General features: G+C 47.4%; 1 protein-coding gene across 6 annotated transcripts in view; it reads left to right on the top strand.

The window, feature by feature from the left end:
* Positions 1–24,308, top strand: part of WDFY4 (WDFY family member 4) — a 277,338-nt gene that overhangs the window by 76,643 nt on the left and 176,387 nt on the right. For all 6 annotated transcript variants that reach the window (XR_004346205.1, XM_032608330.1, XM_032608326.1 and 3 more), the window contains 10 exons: positions 8,210–8,424; positions 9,620–9,714; positions 10,659–10,884; positions 11,307–11,383; positions 12,437–12,658; positions 13,300–13,478; positions 18,378–18,609; positions 19,669–19,814; positions 20,859–20,970; positions 21,681–21,871. Coding sequence is in view for 5 of the 6 variants with exons in the window: in XM_032608330.1 (XP_032464221.1) it covers positions 8,210–8,424; positions 9,620–9,714; positions 10,659–10,884; positions 11,307–11,383; positions 12,437–12,658; positions 13,300–13,478; positions 18,378–18,609; positions 19,669–19,814; positions 20,859–20,970; positions 21,681–21,871 (1,695 nt within the window). In the remaining variant the exon portion in view is untranslated. The remainder of the gene's footprint in view (positions 1–8,209; positions 8,425–9,619; positions 9,715–10,658; positions 10,885–11,306; positions 11,384–12,436; positions 12,659–13,299; positions 13,479–18,377; positions 18,610–19,668; positions 19,815–20,858; positions 20,971–21,680; positions 21,872–24,308) is intronic.

The following is a 24,308-nucleotide window of genomic DNA, read 5'->3' on the forward strand; positions in this document are numbered from 1 at the left end:
AGCCACACAGAGATGGGGACACTGGAGCCAGACTTTAAAGAAGAGACCTGTCTATGCCAGACCAGGTAGAGGAGGGTGGGACAAGACAACAGAGAGAGGCACACGTGAAGATGCCCATGCGGGGACTTCAAATAGTTCAGTTGGGTGAGGATAGACCATGCGGGTAGAAAGGCAGTAAATGGGGCAGGAGAAGTTGGTTGAAGCCACATCGTGAGGGCCTTGAGTACCATACACAGGCAGTTGGATTTTATTGGATTACCATCCTTTGTCGTTATCATCATCACTGCTGTGGTTAATGAGCACCCACTATATGAGGCTCTGAAGATGACAGATTTTGGTCAAATCTCTCTGCCACTTAACAGTCACAGAACCATGGGAAATTATCTAACCTCCACGACCCTTAATTTTCTTTGCTGTAGTATGGGGAGAATAATATCATCTTCCTCATGGCATTATTGTGAGGATCAGCTGAAGCAATGCAGGAGCACTTAACATGGCAAGCAGAACATACAAGGCACCATGGGAAACACTTGCTGACTGGTGTAGCTACTGCTATTAGTTGCCGAAACTTTACAAGCGTTTTATCATTTGATCTTCGTAATAACCCTGCAAGGTAGACATCAGTATTCCCACTTCGCAGATGAGGACTTGAAACTTGTAGCACTTAAGTGACAGAGTTAACATCATAGCTAGGTGGTGGATGTGCCTGATGGGAGGCTCCAGGACCTCCTGCCACTGCACCAAGTTGCCTTCCCTGTAGGGAGGTGGTAGCCGTGGGTGGGAGGCAGTTGGAAAGCAAGGACGTGATCAGACCTGGGCATTAGAGAGACTGTTGTCTACAGTCAGTGTGCACCTCCCCTCACTGTTGGGTGTGTTCCAGATTCTACTGCAATGGAAACCTCCCACACAGTATGATGGGACAGAAAAAAGATCAGGCTCGGGCTGTATCTGTCAACTGATTTGCACCTCAATTTGGAAAGGGTGCCATTTTCTGGAATTAGCCTGTATTTCAAACACATTGAACTAATCATGTGGGTTTCAAATAGCTCAAGTATCGACAGCATTAATAGCCCTGGATAGCATTGTGTAAGGGCAAGCTATTTGAAAAGAGCCATTTCCTTCAACAAGGAAATTGGCAAAGTAGGAGTCTTGCTTTATTAAATTATAACACATTAGAGATTTCAAATATGTTGAATTTCTGTGTTTCTTCTGCTCTTTCATTCTGACCCCATTCTTCTCCAAATATTTTTATTGTCCCTGGGTGGAAAAGTCTCAGATCCTGGTCAAAATCCAAGTGGCTTCTTAGGGTAGCTTCTTAAATAGAACAAATGGACATAATCTTGCATGGAGATGAAGAGCATTAAAAGGAAGCTACAGTGGACATAGAATGATGGAGTGGAAGTTAAAGTTGATAGGGTGAGCTCTGGTCCAATTATCTGGCGACCTTTCCTCCAGTCCTTTACCATCGTTATTTCTATGACTTAACATGGGCCACTTCCTTTCTCTGCACCTCAATTTCAGCTACTCAGATTTGGCCTAGATCACAGGGGTTGCAGACACAGTGTCCTGGGGCCAGAGTCGTAAAGTAAATGTGTAGGTGTAAACAATAAGGAATGGTGAGACCTGTGGTCATAGGGAAGTGTACTTGCCCTGCCTAGAGCTACTCACATCTAGCTAGGGGGAAACAAGACAAAAGCAAAGCCAAACTACCCCCACCAAATAAAACACTTCTGTAAGCCATCAGTTTATGCCCCTTATGAGATACTGAGTTCCCTTCCTTATAATGAGTGCATGACTCAGTCTTAAAAACATGGGCTTTGAAGTAAGACCTGGGTTGGGGTGCCAGTTCTACCACTCATGGGCTATGTCACCTTAGGAAATTGATGTAACCTCTTCAGTCTCAGTATTCTCATCATAATATTTTCCCATTGAGAAGAGTAGTGGGAAGTATAGTTCGGGTGTCCTTAGGACTATCTGGCATGCAGTATGTGCTCTCATACCCCCTACCTTTCTCTTCTGGCTTTGGTACTCGATGTTCCTAGGACTCTGAGTCACAGTATATAAGATTTTAGAAATACAAAATGGAAGGTAATACATTTTAGGTATATTTCCAGCTGGCATTATACAATTGATAAATACAAATGATAATTAATCAGGAACCTTACTGATACAAGGTAAGAAAAGAAGACTGCAACTAAAAGGGATTAATATTCTGAAAACATTTGCATCCTTTAAGGAAAAGCACTTTCACAAATGCTGTTTCAAAAACATACCAGTGAGGTAGGTATTTTCATTATTCTCATTTTCAAGCTAAGGAAACTGAGGCCCAGAGAAAGTAAATAACTAGCCCAAGTTTCCCTTTAGTTAGTGTCAAATCAACATGAGTACCTACTTCTAGGTAGATATTCGTGTGCCCTGTGCCCAGAAGATGAAGGAAGGGTAAATGTCTATTTGGAAGCTCAGAAGCAACACACCGGGACTGGAGTCACGGAATGCTTGGAAATGGATCTCTTATCTCTACAAGAGACTGTGGACTCTGTAGTCTTGTTTGAGGAATCTTCTCCAGACAATCGTGTGTGGAGACCTGCTAACAATAGCAACAACAACACATCTGTTTAAAAAGTATATCTTAAAAGAGTTGTGTCAGCAGTTTACTTTGGCCAAAGCAATAGAGATACTCAGGGTAAGTTAATCCCTCCTTCTCTGAGCTAACCGAGGATGCCCAAGCCACAGCAGGGAAGGGTTCTGTCTGGAAGCTGATGTTGGGTCTCACGGAGCCCACTGCTCACCTGACCTAGCTGTCGTGGAGTGAGGGGGTGTGTGTCCAAGGTGATGGAAACTCTTCACAGATGTTTCAGGTTCCAGGCTGTGCAGGCATCCTCCTGGATGGATGTTTACAAGCGGATTTCCCTAGTGATGTCCTCATGCTCCATCTCAGGGCTGACCACAGGCTCAGGAAAGATCATTTCCCCTGCTGACCTGGCACTGTTTTCATTATTCTTCAACACTCACTTGGCACATCACCTTTTCTGACCACCTTCTCTGGTCCAGTGCACCTGCTGTTTCCTAGAACACCTGTGCCCTTGTGCTTGCACTCACTGGGCAGCTGTTGTGTTTGAGGCACAGGGATATGTGCTGGGGAAACAAGGATGAGGAGCCATTGTCTCTGGTAGCAGTTCACAGTTCTTGGTAAACAGATAGATAGCTTGTCATAGTGTGGTGTTTATAATGATTCAGGTGTGGACACAGTGCTAGTTAGGAAGATCAGAAAAGTTTTCTTAGATGAGAGAACGTGTGAATTGTCTCTTTAATAAGTAGGACCTCAGCAAAGGGATGGGATTAGAAAGGACATTTTCAACTTTGGGCATCAGTCAAAAAGGTTATGGCGTATTCAGCAAAGGGTGAGGATGTTACTGGGGTAGAGTACACGGTGGACCAAAGGGGAGGTTGGGAAGTAAAGCTGGAAAGAGACAAATATTTTATTAATATAGGATCCTAGGCTTCTGTAACCAGGAAGTATTGGCCAAAATATGTATGTAATTTGTAAAAGAAGCAGAAGATTTAAAGCAGGCACCCACATGCATCTTGGTCTTCATTGCAAATCTGTACAAGTACATCCAGGAAGCCATGCCTTTGGACACGGATTCTACTGATTCAATGGGATTTGGACCCTCTTACACCTAAACCAAGATCACAGACTCCCATGCCTATAAGGCCGTGTGGGCAATGCAAACGAGTGTATTAGGCTGGTGGGGGCTGTGCATAATGGAAAGTTTATGCCCATATAAAGAGAGAGCTAATTCTAAGTAAGCAAAGATAAAAACCACAACGACTTGTCAAATAAAACACATCTTTACAAATAAAACACATATTTACCTGTGACATCCCAGAAGAGCAGAGGTCACTTAAAATGTATCATCTCTCTTCCAAAATCATCAAATAAAGAGCATTTCAGCCAAATTGGAATAAGTGACTAGTCCAAAGTTGAGTAGCTCAGTGGAAGTCCCTAGTTCTTTCTAAGTGTCTGGGGGAAGCAGATGCTGGTCATCTGATGGTTTTTAGTTAGGACTACGTGATTAATGTCTAGAAGACACACTCTGGACTGATGTACTCATAGCCCACGCCTCCTTGGAGGGACCCACCCCACCAGGACCCAGCCCTCATTGGGCTCTGGGACCACCATATTAACCTGGACCAGGAGAGAGAGTGGGGGGGGGGGGGGTGGGAGAGAGATAAAGAAGATTAAACATCCACAGCTGGACAAGGACAGACTTGAAGACTCAGCTGCTAAGTGGAGAAGGCAGAAAACTCCTACAGGCAGCCCCGCACATCTCTCTGTGGTAATTTGCCTTGTGGGTCCAGCCTGCTGATGACCCTGAGCGCTTACCACTGAGTCCTAATTGAACCACTATCCCCTTCCTGCATTGGAAGTAATGTGCGTTAGGAAAATCAATCCATTTGTAGGGGGAGAAACCAGACTGGTTTCCTGCTACTGCTCATATTTTCACTAAAACCCCATTTTACTGGAACCAACATTGAAAAAAACAGCACATTTTATTCAAAACAAGGCAATATTGGTATTGACAGAGCTGCAGCGATAATGAGGACGATCACTTTTCCCTCCTCCATTATGGGGTATTGAGCAATTCTGGAGTAAACTTGTGGCATCATTAGATAAGATCAGCATTTCTGTTTCTCCCTTTTGAAAATTTTTTCTTTTTTTCTTTCTTTTTTGCATATTTAGATTTTAAGTATTCCTGCTCTGGTGAGGAAAAAAAAAAAGCAAAAACAACAACAAAAAGGAAAGCCAAAAGTCCCCAAAGCAATAAGTGAAGTGCTGGTAATAAAAATTGGAGGTTGTAGACATTTGTTTTTAATTCTTATTAATAATACATTGTGTTGTTTTTTTTGCATCTTATTTCATGCAGACTGTCTCCCCAACTCTCACCCCAAATTAAAAGACTGCAGTTACCAAATATTCCAAGTTCTGGGAGAGGGAGAGTTCTGGGCAAGAGGGTAGAAGCAGCTTTTCTGTTTTGAGAAGAGTGAAGAAGGAAGGCAGAGGTGCGGGCTCTTTGGATGTAGGAAGGGACACTTAGAGCATTGGAAGAAAGATTTGGGGAAGGGAGTCAGGAGGTTGGGGAGGTTTCTACATGGAAGAGCGTCTTAAAGTAAAAGACATGGAACTGTTTAGTGCAAATTAGATCTGACATTTCTTTCTTCTGTTTCTGGTCCCTGTTGGGTTATACATGTCCCTCTAGCATCTCAGGCTGGCTGTGCAGATACCACAGTGACAGGGAAGGGGATTGTCTTCATCCATTCGGGCCACTATAACAAAATACCATATACCAGGTGGCTTACAAATAACAGAAATTTATTTCTCACAGTTCTGGAGGCTGGCAAGTCCAAGATCATGGTGCTGGCAGATTCGGTGTTTGGTGAGGACCCACTTCCACACTCATGGCACTCTTCTTGCTGTGTCCTCATGTGGTGCGAGGGAGGAGGGAACTGTCTGGGGTCTCTTTCCTAAGGCCACTAATCCCATTCATGATGGCTCTGCCCTCAAGACCTAAGCATCTCTCAAAGGCCCCACCTCCAAATACCACCACACTGGGGGTTAGGTTTCAACGTATGAATTTGGTGGGGAGAACACAAACAGTCCATTGCAGGGACCATGTTCTTTGAGTGATGAGATCTCTCCTTGACATCAGTGATGTTGACAGAGTGACAAAATCCTACCTGGGAGCAGTCCCCCTGAAAACCATTCTAATGTAGTTTATATTTTAAACTAAAATTGAATAGTCTAAAATTTTAAGTTGAAAATATTACCGAAGATATTGTAATGATGGGAATGTCACTGAATGCCGTCAGTTTGAGGCAGGAGCTATAGGCGTCATGCTTTTGGAAGGCGTGGGAGGATGGGAGGGTGAGCTGTGTGACCCCTTCCTTTTTTTAAAAAAAATTATTTATTTATTTTTGGCTGCGTTGGGTCTTTGTTGCTCCATGCGGGCTTTCCCTAGTTGTGGCGAGCGGGGGCTACTCTTCGTTGCTGTGCACGGGCTTCTCATTGCCGTGGCTTCTCTTGTTGCAGAGCACAGGCTCTAGGCATGCAGGCTTCAGGAGTTGTGGTTGTGGCTCACGGGCTCTAGAGCGCAGGCTCAGCAGTTGTGGCTCACGGGCTCTAGAGCGCAGGCTCAGTAGTTGTGGCGCACGGGCTTCATTGCTCCGCGGCATGTGGGATCTTCCCACACCAGGGATCGAACCCGTGTACCCTGCATTGGCAGGCGGATTCTTAACCACTGCACCACCAGGGAAGTCCCACCCCTTCCTTTTTAAAAAAATCTAGACACTGATGACAAACACTGTAAATATGTTTCACCACACATTGTAGTCCTTGAAACACATGTGCTACAAAACTGTGTTCACAGCCTGAAGAAGAACGCCATATTACAAATTTCTATCCCTTAGTGATACAGACATACTCTTGACCATCTCTGGGCAGGGTAGCCTCGAATAACTACATGCACAGGGAGGTAGGTGATGGTAGAGCGAGGTGATTCTGAGTGTTGGGTCCAGAGTCCCAGAGTAAGTGCCTTTATGGTGACTCCTGGCTTTACGTTGGTCGGCTAAGCTAGACATAATCTACATCACCATAGATCCCTTTTCTTGAAACCAGAGACTAGGGCAAATGTGTGCAATATGAAAAGCAGGCTAGGGTCTCCGCTTGGGTTCCCCAAAGTGGAGCCCGAAACAGGGCTACAGGTGCATGGGATTTGTGGAGGGAGGGACTCAGAAGAAGGGAGGTGAGGGAAGCAGAGTGGTGCAGGGGAAGGAGCTGAGTGAGGGCATGCTATCAGCTGAAGTCTAGCTTCAGCCTGAGCCTACAGGGTGGGGCTCTCAGCATGAATTGCACCACAGAGGCTGAAGGGCATGGCTTCATTGGCTGTAGTCTGGGGGCGCTGTATATATGTTTGTATTTATGTGTGCACACTTTTATGTATGTGTGTACGTGCATGTATGTGTACATGTACACACATGTATGCATGCATGAACATATATATGGGGGTTACATAGCAGGGCAGCTACAACTTAGGGGAGGTTGACCTCCACAGGAGGGGCAGCTGTGATGGGTACACTAACCTGGAGAAGGACGTCTGGGTGGAGCCCACATAGCCTCCACTGCAGGAAAACTCCATTAAGATCTAACTGGTATCCTGGTCATTTCAGAGAGTCTTATACAAAGTAAAAGAAAATGTGGGCAGTCTTAAGAGTTTTTATGAAGAAAATTCCACCCCCCAATTTATATATCCATGGAGGCTAGGAATTCCAGGGGTTTACCCTTTTATGAAGCAAGGAAGATTGCGAAAACAATGTATTGTATTTGGCTCAATACTGACTGAGCTGATTCTATGCACTCTATCCTGTGGGCTTCAAGGACATAAAGATAGTGAAGTGAGTTGAAATCTAGTAGGAGGAAGATAAGAGGCCAGCTGTCTGTGTGTCTGAAAGTGCTTAGCACAGAGAGATGGACAAAGGATGAGGGGTGCAGGGAAGGCTTCCCCACTGGAGCCATGACTTCAAGGGCTTGTATGAGCAGGTGTGGTTTGGCACGTGAAGACGGAGCGGGCTGCAGCTGCCACAGCGAACAGCCTGGGTGGGGCACCTGCTGCAGGCTGGCACTCCCAGGAGGATTCCGCCTTCTAGACTGGGGGCGCAAACTCAAACACAGAACTGTTGAGTGAGCGATGCCAGTGGGTAGGGGGTGAGTTGTGGGACCCGCTAGAGGGCATAGCCGCTGCCCAGCTCCCACTGCTTCTTGACAGACACAGGATGGCAAAGCAGCATGACCAGATCTTTCCACCTTTTGAGAGAGGCCCCAAGTCTGGACTTTTACGTGGAATCTCCATGCTTTTAAATGTTAGCAATTCAGAAACGGTTTAAACATTGTGCGGGTCAAGCACATGTCTCAGGCTGATGCAGCCTCTCGCTTGCCAGTTTGCAGTCTCTTTTAAGCTGTCTACCTGTTTGGCAGCTCCTGTGAGGAGGCCACATCTGAGAGGCACAGGACAGATGGGGTGCAGTAAGAACAGGCTGTGAGGGGTAGTCTCCTCACACCACCACCAACTCAAGGCCTAGTGGGGAGCTTACCAAAGTGGCCCACGAAACATGCCGACCTCCAGGGCTCACTGCTTGCTTTGGTTACTCTTAGCTTTCCAAGGAGATCCAGTGCTCCGTGACCAGTCACATCCAGTCCCTGGTGAAGTCGGAGAAGAACCGTCAGGTCATGTGTGAGGCGGGGATGCTCAGGACCCTTATGACCTACTGCCACCAGGCTCTGACCACCAGCAGCAGCCCCTTGCACTCGGGGCTCATCAGGATTTTTGAAAAGCTTGCTTCCCAAGCCATCGAACCAGACGTGTTAAGGTACCGTGTGCTGCATGTTAAATGCTGCCAAGCCCGTGGCAGCCATACGAGTGCACAGTGGGCAGTAAGAGTGCCCCCTCCCCCTCCCCAGCAATGGACACTGCAAGTCCAGGGAGGAACCTTGGGTCTGCAACAGTGTGAGGCCCGCAGAGCGGACGTAGCCCCTCCCATGGAGCTGATGTTCTCAGGGAGAGGGATAATAAGCAAAAGGTCCTGCAGACAACACAGAATAGCGCTGGATGGGATGCTCAGTTCAGAGTGGGAGCTCTGAGGAGCTGGGAGGACCAAAGTCGGGAGATTGGGTATAAAGAGGGGGACTTCAAGGGAGTGGCAGTGGCTGAGGCCTGTGGCCTGTGCAGTTCACCAGACCAGGTGAAGATGCCCTGCTGAGAAGGGTGGAGGATGTAGGGGCCTGACTGCCACGAGGCTAGACCACAGGGAGCTTAGCTGGTGTGACGGGCCACGACTGGGCTCCCTACAAGGACGGGGACAGACGCAGCACCACTGTGTCCTGTGGGGACTTCGCACTGCAGCCCCTCCATGAAGCCACATGTTTCCTGGAGAGCCACAGCAGGGAGAGAAGATGCGCAAGGAGGAGCAGACACAGAAGACAGAAAAGCAGAGGAAAGAAACGCTCTAGGAGGGAGGTCGGGGTCTCTTAAGTACTTGTGGCCAGGCCACCCTGCCCTAGACAGTGTAGGTGTAGGGAGGGTGGTGCCCAGGGCCACAGGCCAGCTGGACCCCTGCTGACACACAGGACCAAGTGCAGGGGGACGGAAGGCAACCCCTCCAGCCAGCAGGCATGGGACCCAGGGGCCAGGCCAGCCTCTTTCCTCCTCTAGCTGTGGGGCTGTCAGACAAGGCCACCGTGCTTAGTTCAGATGATTAGTCAATTCCATTAGAAACTTAAAAACAAAGTGTGACAAAGTTATTTTCCAACAAAACCCTTTTCCTCTCAGGATCCTCACTGGTTAAGTCAAAAGCACTTAAATTCACCAGCTCTCTGGTCTGAGTGCCAGGTCAGAGATGCCCTGTTTCTGTATGGCCTGAGAAAAGGGTTTCCAGGCAGAGAGAGGAAGGCCTGGAGGGGGAGCCAGCGAGCTCTGGGACCTAGGACAGTGCTCAGATGAAGCTGGAGAAAATTTCTGCTTGCGAAATGTCTTCATTTGGTTCTCTTGTTTGTTATGACATTCAGACAGTTTCTAGGTTTTGGAATTGCTCCACCTCCATCGGCTGCAGCGAAAATCCTCAGTTCATCTCACGTACATGGAGGGGACTCTGGATGCCCAGGTGAGGACAGAGGAAGGAGTAGGGGCAGGATAATGGGATTTAAAAGAGAATATGCATTTCTTGTAAGGGATCCTTTACAACATATGGGAAGCAGACAGATTTAAAAATGATTTTGCCTGCTGCTCAATGGAGCAAATGAGGAAAAAGCAGAAGGATCAGATCAGTGGTCCCCAGATAAAGACCAGATATGGAAGGAGGGAGACCCCTACCCCCATACAAGATGGTGATGATGAGTGTGTACTTGACCCCTTTGGGCCTGGAGCACGGAAACCTTCATGTCACAGCGCGTGCAGGAGTACCCAGCGCTGCCCCTGGGCAGAGGAACAGTGTCAGCTTTCTGCACAGCTCACAGCTCAGGGGGGAGTTAGGAGGTCAGGAGGACAAAGCATTGGGCTGGTGCCTGGAAAGATGCTGGTCCAGGGAACCCGCTTGGAGAAAAGAAGGACATGGACATGCTGAATATAAGATTGCATAGGACATTGAGGCAAGGAGGCCCAATTGAAAAGCAAGGATGGAGAGTCAGACTTGAGCCGGCAGCCAGGGGTGGGAGCCAGAGCTTTCGAGGAGACAGCCTTTTGTGAAAGAGAGTGTGGAGGCCAGAGAACCAAGACAAAGCCGCAGTGAGCGACGGCCAATGGGGCAAGCCAGTGACAGCAACAGAAAACCTGTATTGGAAAGAGGTGGGGGCCACGATAGAATTAAAGTGAGAAGAAGTTTCTAGGAGGAGCAGGTTGTCACAATAGTTCCGTGTTGTGACAATCAGCAGAGAGCCCAGGTGGGAGGGCCAGCGGAGGGCCCAGGAGGTCACCCTCAGGGTTAGGAACGGCATGGTACTCTGCAGAGCCCTCCTTCGGGGCTGTGGCAGAAATGTGGGGGCTGTTGTCAGAAGAGGGGCAGGAATGGTTTGAGCAAAGACACAGCTCTTCTCCTGCTTGCTGCCCTAGGGTCACAGGCAGTGACACCAGTGCCTGCTGAGGATCCCCTGGACACCAGCCCTCGCTCAGCAGTCACACAGGCCCGCAGGCCCTCAGGGCCATCCCAGGGCTCAACCACCGCCCTTCAGACAGCACTGAGCCTCATCTCCATGACCTCCCCACGCAACCTGCAGCCTCAGAGGGCAGCCCTGGCTCCATCTTTTGTGGAATTTGACATGTCTGTGGAAGGTTATGGGTATGACAGGCTTTCATATACTTGAAATACACTATTGATTTCCCAGTGCCTTGGGTGAATTATAATATTGATTACAAAAGTGTAGTTCCCATCGTCTCTCACACTCAGCTGTGGAAAATATCTGGGTCATGGACACCCTGTCTTCTCAGTGGCTTCTTAGAGGCAGTGGCGCCAGCTGTCTTGGGCCAGGACCCTCTCATTCCCCTGGTGTGTCTGCATTCACGTGCAGTGTGGACTGCCCTCCCCTCTAGCCTCCAGAGCAGATTCCTTTCTTAGGGTCATGGCGCCAGCATCAGGTGCTTTCTGTCCTTGGGGCCTCATGGTCTAGGAGGGAGTGAGGCCCCTGCAGAAGGACAGAGGGGGAAACCTCACGCCAGAGGTTGGCTTGCGGTTCAATGATCTGAGACACTTTCCTGTTCCAGCTGTTTGTTTATTCCAACCCTGTCTACGGTGATGGGAACCAGCACTGAATACTCGGTCTCTGGAGGGATTGGGACAGGTAGGTGCTTCCCTGGGGGTTTAGCTTGCTGAGGTCCCCTCCCCGACCTGGGAGTAAGTCCTTGGGGAGCCTTGATTTCAGATTTCCACTTGGCACTTCCAGAAAGCGTGAGTCTACCTCTTGGTCCCATTTGTCCCGTTGGTCATGCCTGCCTTGGGGCAGGGATGTCCTGTTCACTGTGCATCCCAAGGGCCCAGCCCATGGCTCTGCACAGAGCGGGGGCTCTGTTAGCACTGATGGGCTCGGTGGGTGAGTTGGTGGCTGAGCCTGGCTTTGATGCATTTTGTCAGTGATTGACAGAGGCTGAAATGGACACCTCACCCCCACCTTACGGCGCTCTCTAGAGAAGAACATGAGTTCTTTGTTGATGGCCGTCCAGTCTTTGGCTCACGTGGGGATCGACTGGGCCTCGGCATGCTTTGTACAGCGCTGCACTCGGCTGGAAACCAGGCACCCCTTGTTAGGAGAGCCAGGGTCTGGGTTTCTACGGGAGGGTAGGTGCTCAGGAGCCATTACATTCACGGCCCATCGGCGCAGGGTTCCAAGCCTGATTCTGCCCATTCAGTGAGGGCAGTGGGCCCTGCCTGTTCCACCAACCCTGTTACAAGGTGGGAGGGCATAGGTTTCCCTAGAGTGGAATATTCCCCAGGCAGGGCTTAGCCAAGCTCGGCTGGGGTCCTCTGCCCCACGTAGCACATGGCCTGGCTTTAGACCAGCTGACCTGTGGGCCACATGATGACGGGTCTCAGGGCTGTGCCACGTCTCCGCTCCCTGGGCAAGGCAGAATGGAATAATAGGTGGGCCAGCATTGGAGAGAGGCTTCGAGGATCTAGGTTCAAGTCCTGGAGGGAATATGACTTATTGCTGCAAGTATGAATAAGGAGACAAGAGCATCCTCCTGCGTGGGGTCATTGTAAAATAGGTGTGAGTCGGGTGGGGCGCAGTGCTAGCACACAGTAGGGCCACCCCTTTGCTGAGTCAGAGCCACAGTGAGTCTAGACAGGCTTCCGCAGCAGGACAAAGCCTAAGGGCGTGCTTGTGTTCTGACCCCAGGCGCTGCCAGGTCCTTCCCTCCGCCAGGGGGCCTGACCTTTTCCTGCTGGTTCCTGATCAGCAGGCACAGCTCAGTCACGGAGGGCCACCCGCTGCGCTTCCTGACCGTGGTACGCCACCTGGCCAGGACCGAGCAGCCCTTCGTCTGCTTCTCCGTCAGCCTCTGCCCGGAAGACCTCTCCTTGGTTGTGTCTACAGAAGAGAAAGAGCTTCAGCCCCTGGGTAAGGTTTCACCCACCCTTGGGAGAAGTGGGGCTGAGTCAGCAGCTCTTGGCCCAAGAGCCAGGGGGACCAGCCCTCCCTCAGTTGTACAGGTGGCTGGTCCTGGCTCTGCCTCAAAGAGCTCAGCTCGGCTCTCCAAGCTCACCTGCCAGCGATGGCCTGAACTGGCCTGAGATGGCCAAGGCCAGGGTATTATGGCTACGCCTGTTCTTGTGTGCCCCATTTCATAGTGAGACATTGACACTGGAAGGCCCAGGGTTTGGCTTGGCATCCTTTACACACAGCACAGCCGCCTAGGCTCCTTCCCTCGCAGGTATGTGCCAGCCTATGTGCATCACTGTGGAGGCAGCAGTCTAGTGAGGGGTAGACCCTGCAGCCTGACTCCTGGGCTTGAACTCTGGCTCTGCAACCTTAGGCAAGTTACCTAACCTCTTTGTGCCTCGGGATGGTAACATGGAAATCACGATAGTGCCTACCTCAGTGCCTGGCACAGAGCAAGAGCTCCAGCAATGACAGCTGCTGTCGTCAATATTCTGTGGTGGGGGGACTCGGCGTTGGCTCCATGGGCACAAGGCCCGCTTCTGCTGGGTTGCTGCTCTCTGACACTGCAGGCGTGGTCTGCTGTTTGTGTTCTCTTCCAGATGTCATGGAACCCGAGGATGACCCTGAGCCTTCTGCGGGACGCCAGCTTCGGGTCAGGTGTGGCCAGATGCTGGCCTGTGGTCAGTGGCACCACCTGGCTGTGGTTGTCACCAAGGAGATGAAAAGAAATTGTACTGTTTCCACCTATCTGGATGGACAGGTCATCGGCTCAGCCAAGGTAAGATGGTTTTCCTCAGTTGTACTTGCCCCATGGCCGTGCCTCCCCGCCACACCACCCTAGAGTGGACTCAGTTCAGTTCTTTGCTTTTTTTTGGCAGCAGCGTTGGTATCTAATGAAACCCCCTTGCTGTTCAGAACACCTGGCTGAGCTCAGGCATAAAAAGAACATCTTTAGATGATGGTCACACAACCAGGGCAGAAACTAAAGCATGGAAGTAAGAATGGTCATGACAGTTACGATTATAAGAATAATCATAAGAGAATATAAATCTCCAGAATGAACAAAACAAGGCTTCTCACATTTTAAGGTATGAATTCCCCAGGGAGGTCTGAGCAGGACCCAAGGTTCTACCTTTCTAAGAGGCTCTTTGGTGAATCTAATGCTGCCAGTCTACATGCTACACTTAGCAGCAAGACACAAGGCGTTGCAAAGACACCAAGATGTCTTGCCAGATTTAGAGCAGGAATGATGAGGAAAGGACGGTCCCCTGCTTAGAGAAGGTAATAGAATGTGAACACATAGCTGGAGGAAGCGTCTCGTCACTGTCATTTAGAGACACCTGAGGTCCTAGGGCATAAGGGAGAGGAAGCTGGGAGATGAAGACCTGGCAGGCGTGCTCCAGCGACCACTGTCAGAGGTCCGCAAAGAAGCCAGAGACAGAAGGACCCAGAAGACCACAGAGGGCAGGTGCAGCCAGATTTTCACCCAGGTTCCAGAGACAGCATCTCAACCTAGGCTATGTTCTTGAATGTTTGGGGAAGTCTTTTAAAAGTTCTCTTGCATAGGCTATACCCCAGATTAAATACAGCAGAATGTCTGTGAGTGGGGTAATTTGGTGATGTTTTCAAAGTTTCCCAAGTGATTCCAATATTAAGCCAGAATGGAGAACTTGAGATTAATAGGGTTTCCCATTTCAATAGTTTGACATTTGGGGCCTGATCATTCTTTGCTGTGGGGTCCTATTCTGTGTGTATTAGAACACTTAGCAGCATCTGTGCCCCCACCAAAGATGCTATAGCATCTCCTTCTGCCCAGCTGTGACCACCAAAAATGTCTCTAGACATTTCCAAATGTCTTGGTGGGGGAGGGCAAAATCGCCCAGGTTGAGAATCATTAGGTTAGAACAACCTAAATTCTGTGGAACACCTGAAGATGAATTTGATGCTATCTTCTGGTAAAGGTCATCAAAAAAAGCAGTGGTAACCAGAAAGATTCACCAGGAGCATGACAAAGGTCCTTCAAAACATAAAGTTAACTTTTTTCTTAAATCATTAACAATTCCTTCCCTCCCTCCCTTCCTTCCCTCATTAAATATTTATTGAACACCTACTAGATGTTAGGAATTGTCCATGCCTACCAGCCAGATACCTCCAGGAGCATGCATATAGTACAAAACAAGAGTTACATTTATTAAGCCTGCTGTAGCAAGAGACTCCTTACCCCATTGGGTACTAAGGACTTAGGAGGAGCTAATAGGATTTGGGCTCATTTTAGGTGAGTTTTTGGGAGGGTTCAAAGAAGTGGAGGTCAGTCTGTTCTGACTTCGGTGCTGTCAGAAAGGCAATTTGGTGTCTGTGTATGTTCAGAACTTTTTTTCAGGAGGTAGGAGGAATGGAGCAGGGCTTGAGCTGTCAGTGGAGAAGGAGCAGTGGTCACTCAACGTTAGCCAGGATGGAAAGTGTGGTCACATTTGTGGTTTCCCAGTGTCTTTGTTTTTCATCTGTTTAGGCATAATTACAGAGTGGGTTAGTTTTGGTCCTCTTTCACAGAATATGTTGGCATTCTGTCTTGTTTCACAGAATAGGTTGTGTTCTGTGAAATAGATCATGTACCTTGAGGCTAAGAGGCTTGTCCTATTGATATTTGGAACTTGCTTGCACCTAGCACAGGACTGGCATGCAGAAAGCATGCAATAAACACTTGATGAATTGCACTGAATTTATAGCCACAAGGAGTAACATGGACTGGCTGATGGTATTGTTTAGTGAATTGGTACATGGATGAACATCCAACCCCGTGGGACCAGCTAAACCAGATTCAGTCAGCAGGAAGGTTGGAAGTGGTATGATGCTATGGGAATATGCCAAAATATGCCATGGAGAATGGCCAAGGGCCAAGTCTGACAGAGTTGACTTTCCAAGATGATTTTGACAAGTCTGGTCAGAATCAGCAAGTGAAATTTAATCGGGATAAACATAAAGGTCTGTGTTTAGATGCAGGTGACAGTTGGGCAAGAACAAAATGGGCTTTGGTTGGGGATAACCTAGTGAAAGAGCTGTTCTCAAATGTTAGAGCCTTTGCTTTTATTTCCAAGGGAAGTGAAGTTCAACTGTGAAAGGTGGGGAGTGTGTTAACAGCTTGAATTGAGCAAAATGATTTGGGAGCAACCTGAGACATCTTATGTCTATAAATCAATCTGAATAGTGCAGTGAGTATACACTGTAGGAATCTGAGAAGAAGGGGACAAGGTGGATTGGAGGGGTGGGGCACCTTTGTCAGGTGGGAGAAAAAGTCTCTGCCTACAAGGATGGGAAAGGGGAGAGAGAGCACAGTAGACCTCACTCTAGGTAGGCTTGACAGCTTGGAAAAACTTGGTTTGTTTTTATTTGAAAATCTTATTTAATTGGTAGGCATAAAAAGAATATTTCTGAAATTATATAACCTCTTATTTAAAAAATATGTATTTATATACATATTCATGTATAATTTTGTAGTTGTTATAAAAATAATATAAACACATTTTGAAATAACTGAAAAATAAAGAAGAAAGATTACCTACATTCCTTCTACCTTACCATCATTTATAGTTTCTTTCAGTTTTTATTCCTTTAGTAAAATAGTTGTGACTTTATTGTATAAAACCTTTTATATACTACTTAGTTAACACTATCATTTTAAAATGTTTTATCTACGTGGGCTATGAAACTATTATTTTTGAATTTCTGATAATCTGTTAACTATTTCTTTTATCGAAATTTTTGAGAAAATTGTAGGCTAACATTTGGTGGTAAGAAAGAGATTGACCAAGTACCACTGGTGGCGCAGTGGTTGAGAGTCCGCCTGCCGATGCAGGGGACACGGGTTCGTGCCCTGGTCCGGGAAGATCCCACATGCCGCGGAGCAGCTAGGCCTGTGAGCCATGGCCGCGGAGCCTGTGCTCCGCAATGGGAGAGGCCACAACAGTGAGAGGCCCACATACCGCAAAAAAAAAAAAAAAAAAAAAGAAAGAAATCTTGTGTACCTTTCATCCAGTTTACTCCAATGGTAATATCTTGCAAAACTATAGAATATCACAGCCAAGATATTGACATTGATACAATCTGCTAATTCACTCAGATTTCCCCAGTTTTACTTGTACTTGTGTGTGTGTATTTAGTTCCATACAATTTTATCACATTTGTATGTTCTTGCATCCACTGCTCCCACCAAGATACAGAACATTTCCATCACCACAAGGATCTCTTTTGTTGTATTTTTATAACTACCACCACCACCCACCCACAACCCCTCCCAATCCCTGTCCCTAAACTTGGCAACCAGTGAGCTAAAATGTTGTCATTTAAAAGACCTGGTTATATCTATGGAATCATACAGTACGTGATATTTAGGATTAGATTTTTATTCAGCATAATTCTCTGGAAATTTATCTTAGTTGTTGTATGTGTCAGTAGTTCATCCCTTTTTCATTGCTGAGTAGTATTCCATACTACTCAGATATGGATACATAACCATTCACCCATTGAAGGACATCTGAGGTGTTCCCAGTTTTGGGATGTTACAAATAAAGCTGCTATGTACATTTATGTACAGGTTTTTGTGTGAGCTTAAGTCTTCATTTCTCTGGGTTAAATACCTAAGAGTCTAATTGCTGGGTCCTATGGTAAGTGCATGTTTAGTTTTATAAGAAACTGCCAAAATATTTTTCCATAGTGACTGTGCCATTTTCCATTCCCACCAGCAATGGATTGAGTCGTCCCGTTTCTCTGCATCTGGTGATGTCACTCTTTTTTAGTTAGCCATTCTGATAGGTGTGTAGTGATGATATCTCTTGTTTTTAGTTTGCATTTCCTTAATGGCTAATGAGATTGAACATCCTCTCATGTGCTTATTTGCAACTTGTGTATCCTCTTTAGTGATGTCTTATGCACGTGTTTCACTCATTTTCTAATTGGATTGTTGGCTTTTTACTGTTGAATTTTAAGAGTTTATCTAAATATTTTAGATACCCATTCTTTATTAGATATGTAATTTGTAAATAATTTCTCCTAAACTATAGCTTGCTTTTCATCCTCTTTCATATGGGATTTTGCAGAGCAAAAAGTATTTAATTTTCTTGTGAGCAGTTACAGTTTCTGCATGTTCTTTGTTAGTGTATAGAATGCAATCGATCTTTGTGTGTTGATCATGTATCCTGTGACCTTGCTGAATTCAGGTATTAGTTCTAGGAAGTATCTTTTTTTTTGGTAGATTCTTTGGAATTTTCTACATGGACATACCATCTGCAAATAGAGACAGTTTTATTTCTTCCTTTCCAGTCTGTAATTATTTCTAGTATGTAAAACTTAATTAAGGTACCAATATTGGACATTTAAGTTCTTTGTGAAATGACTGGGAAGAAAAAGATGAACCTTTTAGTGGCACTTTATATTTCTTATCAAATTTGTTTCCAAAGGCACAGTGTCAGTTTTTTACTCCCACCAGCATTTTATAAACTGTTTTGTGCACTGTTTCTCAGCTTTGAGAGTTATCTTTGTAATGTTTTTAGATAAAACAAGTATTCACTTTGAGAGAAGAAGAAGGTACATCATTTTATATTTTATGTGTTTGTTTGATTAATTCTGAGGTTAAACACTTCCCATCTACATCATCCCCCTCCCAACCTTTTTATGTTAACAGATGTTGTACATTCAGGCCTTACCAGGACCATTCCTTTCAATGGATCCATCTTCATTTGTGGATGTTTATGGATATATTGCTACCCCTCAAGTTTGGAAACAAAAGTCATTATTAATATGGCGTCTGGGCCCTGCGTACCTCTTCGAAGAAGCCATCTCAATGGAAACTCTGGAAGTTATTAACAAACTTGGCCCAAGATACTGTGGTAACTTCCAAGCTGTGCATGCCCAAGGTATGGGGTGTTTTGATTTATAATGATCTTGCCGATACTATTTTTTAAATGGACATTCAGTTATTTATAGCTTATTTATAAAGAATAAACTCAGCACAGGCCAGTCATTAGGGAAAACCTCTGTAATTGGATCATTACATATTTACAATCCAATAGAAAATGTCAGAAAAGGAAATGACAATCTCCTTTCGATTTCAGTTCCAACACACATAATGGAGGAAAGTGGGTGGGTAATACCATCAGCAAAGAAAGGGGGAAGTGAATGAGATAAATAAGTTACATTCCTTTTAATGAAGAAGCTTTTTAACTAAAGTATACTGTCGTCTTCAATTATTAAACAGGCAGACAAAACGTCCACATTTTCATTATTGATTGTTGGCTGTTCAGGCAGGGAGCACAGCTCTCTGTGCTCTGTCAAGTCAACGGGGTCAGTGCCCATTTGGGAAGAATGATAAATGAATCTATGTATGGAAGACTTCGTGCCTGGTGAAGGGCGATTGAGTGCTCTGTAGTGTTTCTGTCTCCAGGCTCCATGTCTTCTTTGATCTTCATTTCCTCTGGCAAAGGGCACTGGCCAGAACAATGTGAGGAGGTCAGGTCCAGAGCCGAAGTTTCATCAACTCTCTGTTCACACCATGCTTCCTTCTCAAGTGCCACATGTGGCTCTCCTTGACTCAGCGACCTGGGCACTTATGCCAAAGGATGTGTTTACCATGTACATGCAGCTCATTGAAAACCTTAGGGCTTTCGGCCCAGCATTTTGGGAGCGAGGTTACATTCTCGATAGGTGTCTCAGGCTTTAGTAATCTCATACCTGGAATGCCTCTATTTTTATAGTAGGGTTAATATTGTGAGATTTCTCTACAGTTTTCTATGTGTCAGAAATCACAGGTAGGGGCAAAACATGTAATATATGACATACAATGTAACACCATATAGCAGCTACAAACATTCCTCAGTGATGACTTCGCCATGTGGCAGTAGGTACTTACTCTTCTGAGGCTTAATTTCCTACTCAGTAAAGTGAGAATAGAAATAACTGAAGATGTGTTATTTTAGGAGAGGACCCTTGTATGGAAGTGATGCCCCTGGTTGCAGAGGAAAGGGTTTCCTTTGGCCTTCATATAGCCAGCTCCTCCATCACCAGCGTTGCAGACATCAGAAACGCATACAATGAGGTGGACAGCCGCCTGATTGCCAAAGAGGTATGCCCTCTAACTTCACTTGCTGCTCCGTTTTGGAATCATGATCTCATGGCTTCCTTCAGCTTTCAGTGATTAAGTGAATACTAATTCACGGTTGTGCACGTGTAGACAGTTACACACAGGCGTGCTTCCCACTTCATTTGTTAAAATATTTCATGACGCCCGCCCATTCGCATCCCTCAAGACTAAACCTCTTATTTCTGAGAAGAAAGTAGGTGCTCTTCATTTTCCTTGGTAGAGCAAGAACAAATGGAATATTTAAAAAACCTCTGTGACACTGGGAACACTACTGAGCTTCCCTTTTCTGGGTGCTATTGACCCCCCAACATTGCAGAATATTCTTTGAATCACTGTGTCTATGCAAACAACAAACTTGCAGAACAGCAAGCAGACATGTTTATAGATGAAGATGCCATTAGACTTCCTATTTCCTCATTCCTGCATAAAGAGCTCTTTTGCTTGCTGCTGATGAATTTGGGCTGATTTGTTTACGTTCTCTCCACCCTCACAGACAGAAGGCCCCTTCCCTTTACTGAGACGGCAGGATCAGGGGTTAAGTCCTGTTGAGCACCAAAGCTGTGCCTTACCAGCACAGAACCTTCTGCTGGAGGAGACCAGGGTCCCTGTCTGCCTGGCCATCTGAGACCGGTGATGCCAGGGCTTGCAGAGCTGGATGACCCTAGATCGGGAAAGAGGCAGCTCTGGCCTTCACAGCACCGTTCCACCTCCAGTGTCCTCAGGTCCTTCCTGCTCTCATCAGCTCCTCACTGTGAGCATTTGTTTACACTAGTGAGCATGCGGGACACTGGTGGCGCAGTTGTATAACCGAAGTTGCTCCCTTATGATTAAGCCAGAGCCTGGGAGGCAGGACAGGGGAACCTGAATTTTGGCTTCAGTCCCTCTGACTGTTGCTTCAGTTATTCATTCATGGACTTACACTTACGGAGTGCCAGGCTTGGGGGTGCCGGCCCCCCAGGAGCTCATGAACAAGACCTCCTCCTTCCCAGGAAGGTTTCTTGGATTAATTGTTACCAATTTCTCTAGATGAACATTTCATCCCGCAACAATGCCATACCTGTGTTCTTGCTAAGAAATTGTGCGAGTCACCTCTCGGGTTCTCTTCGAACCATTGGAGCCGTGGCCATAGGCCAATTAGGTATGAACCTTTACTGCTATTTGGGAAGAAGGGTTGTAGCCGTCATCGCTTGTGCAGCCTGGAATTCTGGAGCGGCAGGCAGGACTGAGAGGGCTGAGGAGCTGGAACAGTGAGGGCGAGAGTTGGGAGTTAATCTCACCAGAGAGTTAGCCCCCCTGCAGAGGTCAGTTCACTTTGCTGCATCTGACAACTGGTCGTGAACTCGCTACTAACCGGGCTGGCGTCTCTGCACAATGGAGGGAGTACAGTGGGGCCTCTGAGCAGAGGCAATGGTTGTGGTTGTTTGGGTGAAAACAACAGCCAGCGACTGTTGGTTGCCTTGCAATCAGGCAGGAGCAAAGCCATGAACTGATGCAAGGGTCCAGCGTTGCAGATCTAGAGGGCAGACAAGAGCCAGAAGTTGTCAGAGCAGCCAGCAAACTGAGGCTCAGAGGGCAGCTGGCTCATCCGGCACTCTGGACTGAGACAGAGGGTGGAGGTCTGAAATCCCTTGGGCCGTTTCAGCCTTCTGTGACCCAGAAAGGACTCAGCACAGGATTTCTCATTGACCTAAAAGTTTCAAAGCCCCTACTTTTCCTCCCAGCCTGTCCTGTGCACAGGCCCCCCCGCTGTGAGTGGAGGATGTGCCAGACAGCTCTTGCGTGGTGCCGCGGGAACTTCCACTGCAGTGAAGCTGTAGTATACTCAGGAATGCCCTTTGTCCCACACAGGGGTAAGGGTGTTCCACTCCAGCCCTGCTGCCAGCAGCCTGGACTTCATCGGTGGCCCCGCCATCCTCCTGGGCCTCATTTCCTTAGCAGCGGATGACCACACCTTGTACGCAGCTGTGAAAGTCCTGCACTCTGTCCTGACCAGCAATGTCATGTGTGATCGCTTGATGCAGCTCATCTGTGGGTACCAGGTAATCCCACCCTCACATCTGAGCCTGCAGTGCCCCCCCTGCAAGGAGCTGGCATCCCCGAGGAACAGGGAGGAGGCTTGCTGGCCCAAGTGGACATTCCCACTAGTATGACTTTTGGAGAAGGGAAACTGAAGGTCCCTGGGTCCTGAGACCAGTGTCACCAGAGCAGAGGGCCAGGTGACAGCCAGCCAGAGAGGGGCTCTGATCAGGATGGGGATGCTCACCTGTCTGCAGCTGCCGGCACCTTTCACTGATGAATTCAGGAATCACTTGTGGTCCCCCCACTTCGCATCTAGCATGATGGCTAAGAGCCTAGACCGTAGAACTAGAATGCTGCGTTTGAATTGAGCCTCTGCCTAACTTACTACTTAACCTTGCCTGAGTCCTGAGTTATTAACCCTCTCTGTCTCGGTTTCTCCACCTGCACGATATGATCTATCATATCTCCTGTATCATGGGGTTGCAGTGAGGACTAGATGATTTAATACAAGTGAAGGGCTTAGAATTATGTCTGGCCCAGAGTAAGTGCCCTAGAAATGTTGGCCATCTTCAGTTCTTAATCTCTGTGTGCTTCAGTTCTCCTCTGTGTAAAATGGGAATAATAGCAACACCTATTTTGTAGGATTGTGATAACTGAGTTAATATATGCTGAGTGCTTAGACATGTGCCTGCTCAGAGTAACTGCCGTGTGTGTGCACTGTGCTTGTTATTGCTATTTACTGTTCGTAATGTCAGATGAGTTGTAGACACTGTCCTTCAGGAATGCCCTGCCTGGCTGGGAAGCAGCCCAGAAAGGCCTCATGCAGGGCAGGAACAGGGTCAAAGCCTAGACAAGGTCACTGGGGCACAAAGGCTACAGTTTCCTCCTGGGCACAGTGGGGGCAGGGGGAGGGCCTCCCTGTCTCTTCAGCCCCCGAGTCAGGGTCTGAGAAGAGAGCTGTATGGTGTCACGTCAGGCTCACCCCCTCTTACCTAGACTGCTGCCACAGCCAGACAGCATCCCCTTCCTCCTGCCTCTCCCTCAAGGTCCACTGATGCCAGTCACAGTTCTACATTATAGACCTGATGACACCTCCGCCTCGTGCAAACCCTTCAGACACGTCCGGTTGTTGATACAATATCCCAACTCCTAAAGGCCTTTCTAACTGGATACCAACCTGTCCTTCCAGCCCCACCTCCCACGCGGCCAGCGTTTCATACCCTACACTCCTGTGTCCTCAAATCCCGTGTGGTCATGGATCACTGAACACATAGTGTGACCCTGTGTTCCTGTGCCCACGGTTTGCTGATCATTCTTCCCAGGCACATTCCTTCTTGTTTTCCCAGGTCGAGCTCCAGTGCAAGGGAGACGTCTCCCCTGACCCCTGCACTGCCCGTGTGGTCGTCTCCCGGCCCCTGTGGCACTGTGTGTAAGCCCAGGTCTACCTGCTCTCATGCAGGGCTGTGATGATCACTCTGTTCGTCTCCATCAGACTGTAATGGTTAAAGCCCTGGGCTTTTCTTGTTCTTTGCCAGTGTATTACTGAGACCAGAAAGACTCAGTAAATATTTGGGGGATAAATGAATGTGTGTGGCCAGGCTTATATCAAAATGCAAGTATTGAGGCTCCTGGTATATAACAGTTTTCTCTGATTATATTGTTAAAGGCAGTAGTAGTGGGATTTGTCCCAGTTCAGCACATGGATGTCCGCTCTGGCTAGGAATTTTAATAATTACTGTGAGCATTTCTAAAAAGGTCCAAAGCAGTTCCTGCTCTCGTGGGTACACCTAGAAGGATAAAATAAGACGAATACCAGAATAATTTTAGTACAAATCAAATGCAACAAGTGTCCGAGATTCTCTTCCAGAGCTACCACAGTCTCCGTGACCCAGTGGTTACCCTCCATCTTCCCAGAACCCTGGAGCTCCTAAGAGCTGGGCCCTGTTGTGTTCACCGTTGTCTCCTCGCTGCCCACTGCAGGGCCCAGCACGTCCTGAGTTCTCAGTGAGTGCTTGTGGTATGAATGCAGTGCCTTGGGAGCGTTAATGTGCTCCAGAGCTGCCGAGGTGGCCGCATCACACTTGGTAGAGGAGTCACAAAGAGCTTCTTTAAAAAGAAAGGGGATCGGAGAAGGCCTAGAGGACTGGATTGGCTGAGTTTTTCAGAAAGAGATGGTAGAGGCAAAAAAGTGGCCCTTGAATGGAATCTATTTACTCAACTCATAGTGACTGAGCACCTCCTAAGAGCCAGGCACAGTGTCAGGCTAGGGATACAGATGAATAAATGGGTTTAGTCCCTCCCTCCATGGAAATTTCTGTCTGACTCAGTCTGTTTAGGCTGCTATAAAAGATACCATAGATGGGGTGGCTTAACAGCCACAGAAATTTATTTCTCAGAGTGCTATAGAGTGAGAAATCCAAGACCACGGTGCTGGCAGATTCGGTGTCTGGTGAGGAC

This window comes from Phocoena sinus, chromosome 16 (assembly GCF_008692025.1).
Source record: "Phocoena sinus isolate mPhoSin1 chromosome 16, mPhoSin1.pri, whole genome shotgun sequence".
Lineage (NCBI taxonomy): Eukaryota > Metazoa > Chordata > Mammalia > Artiodactyla > Phocoenidae > Phocoena > Phocoena sinus.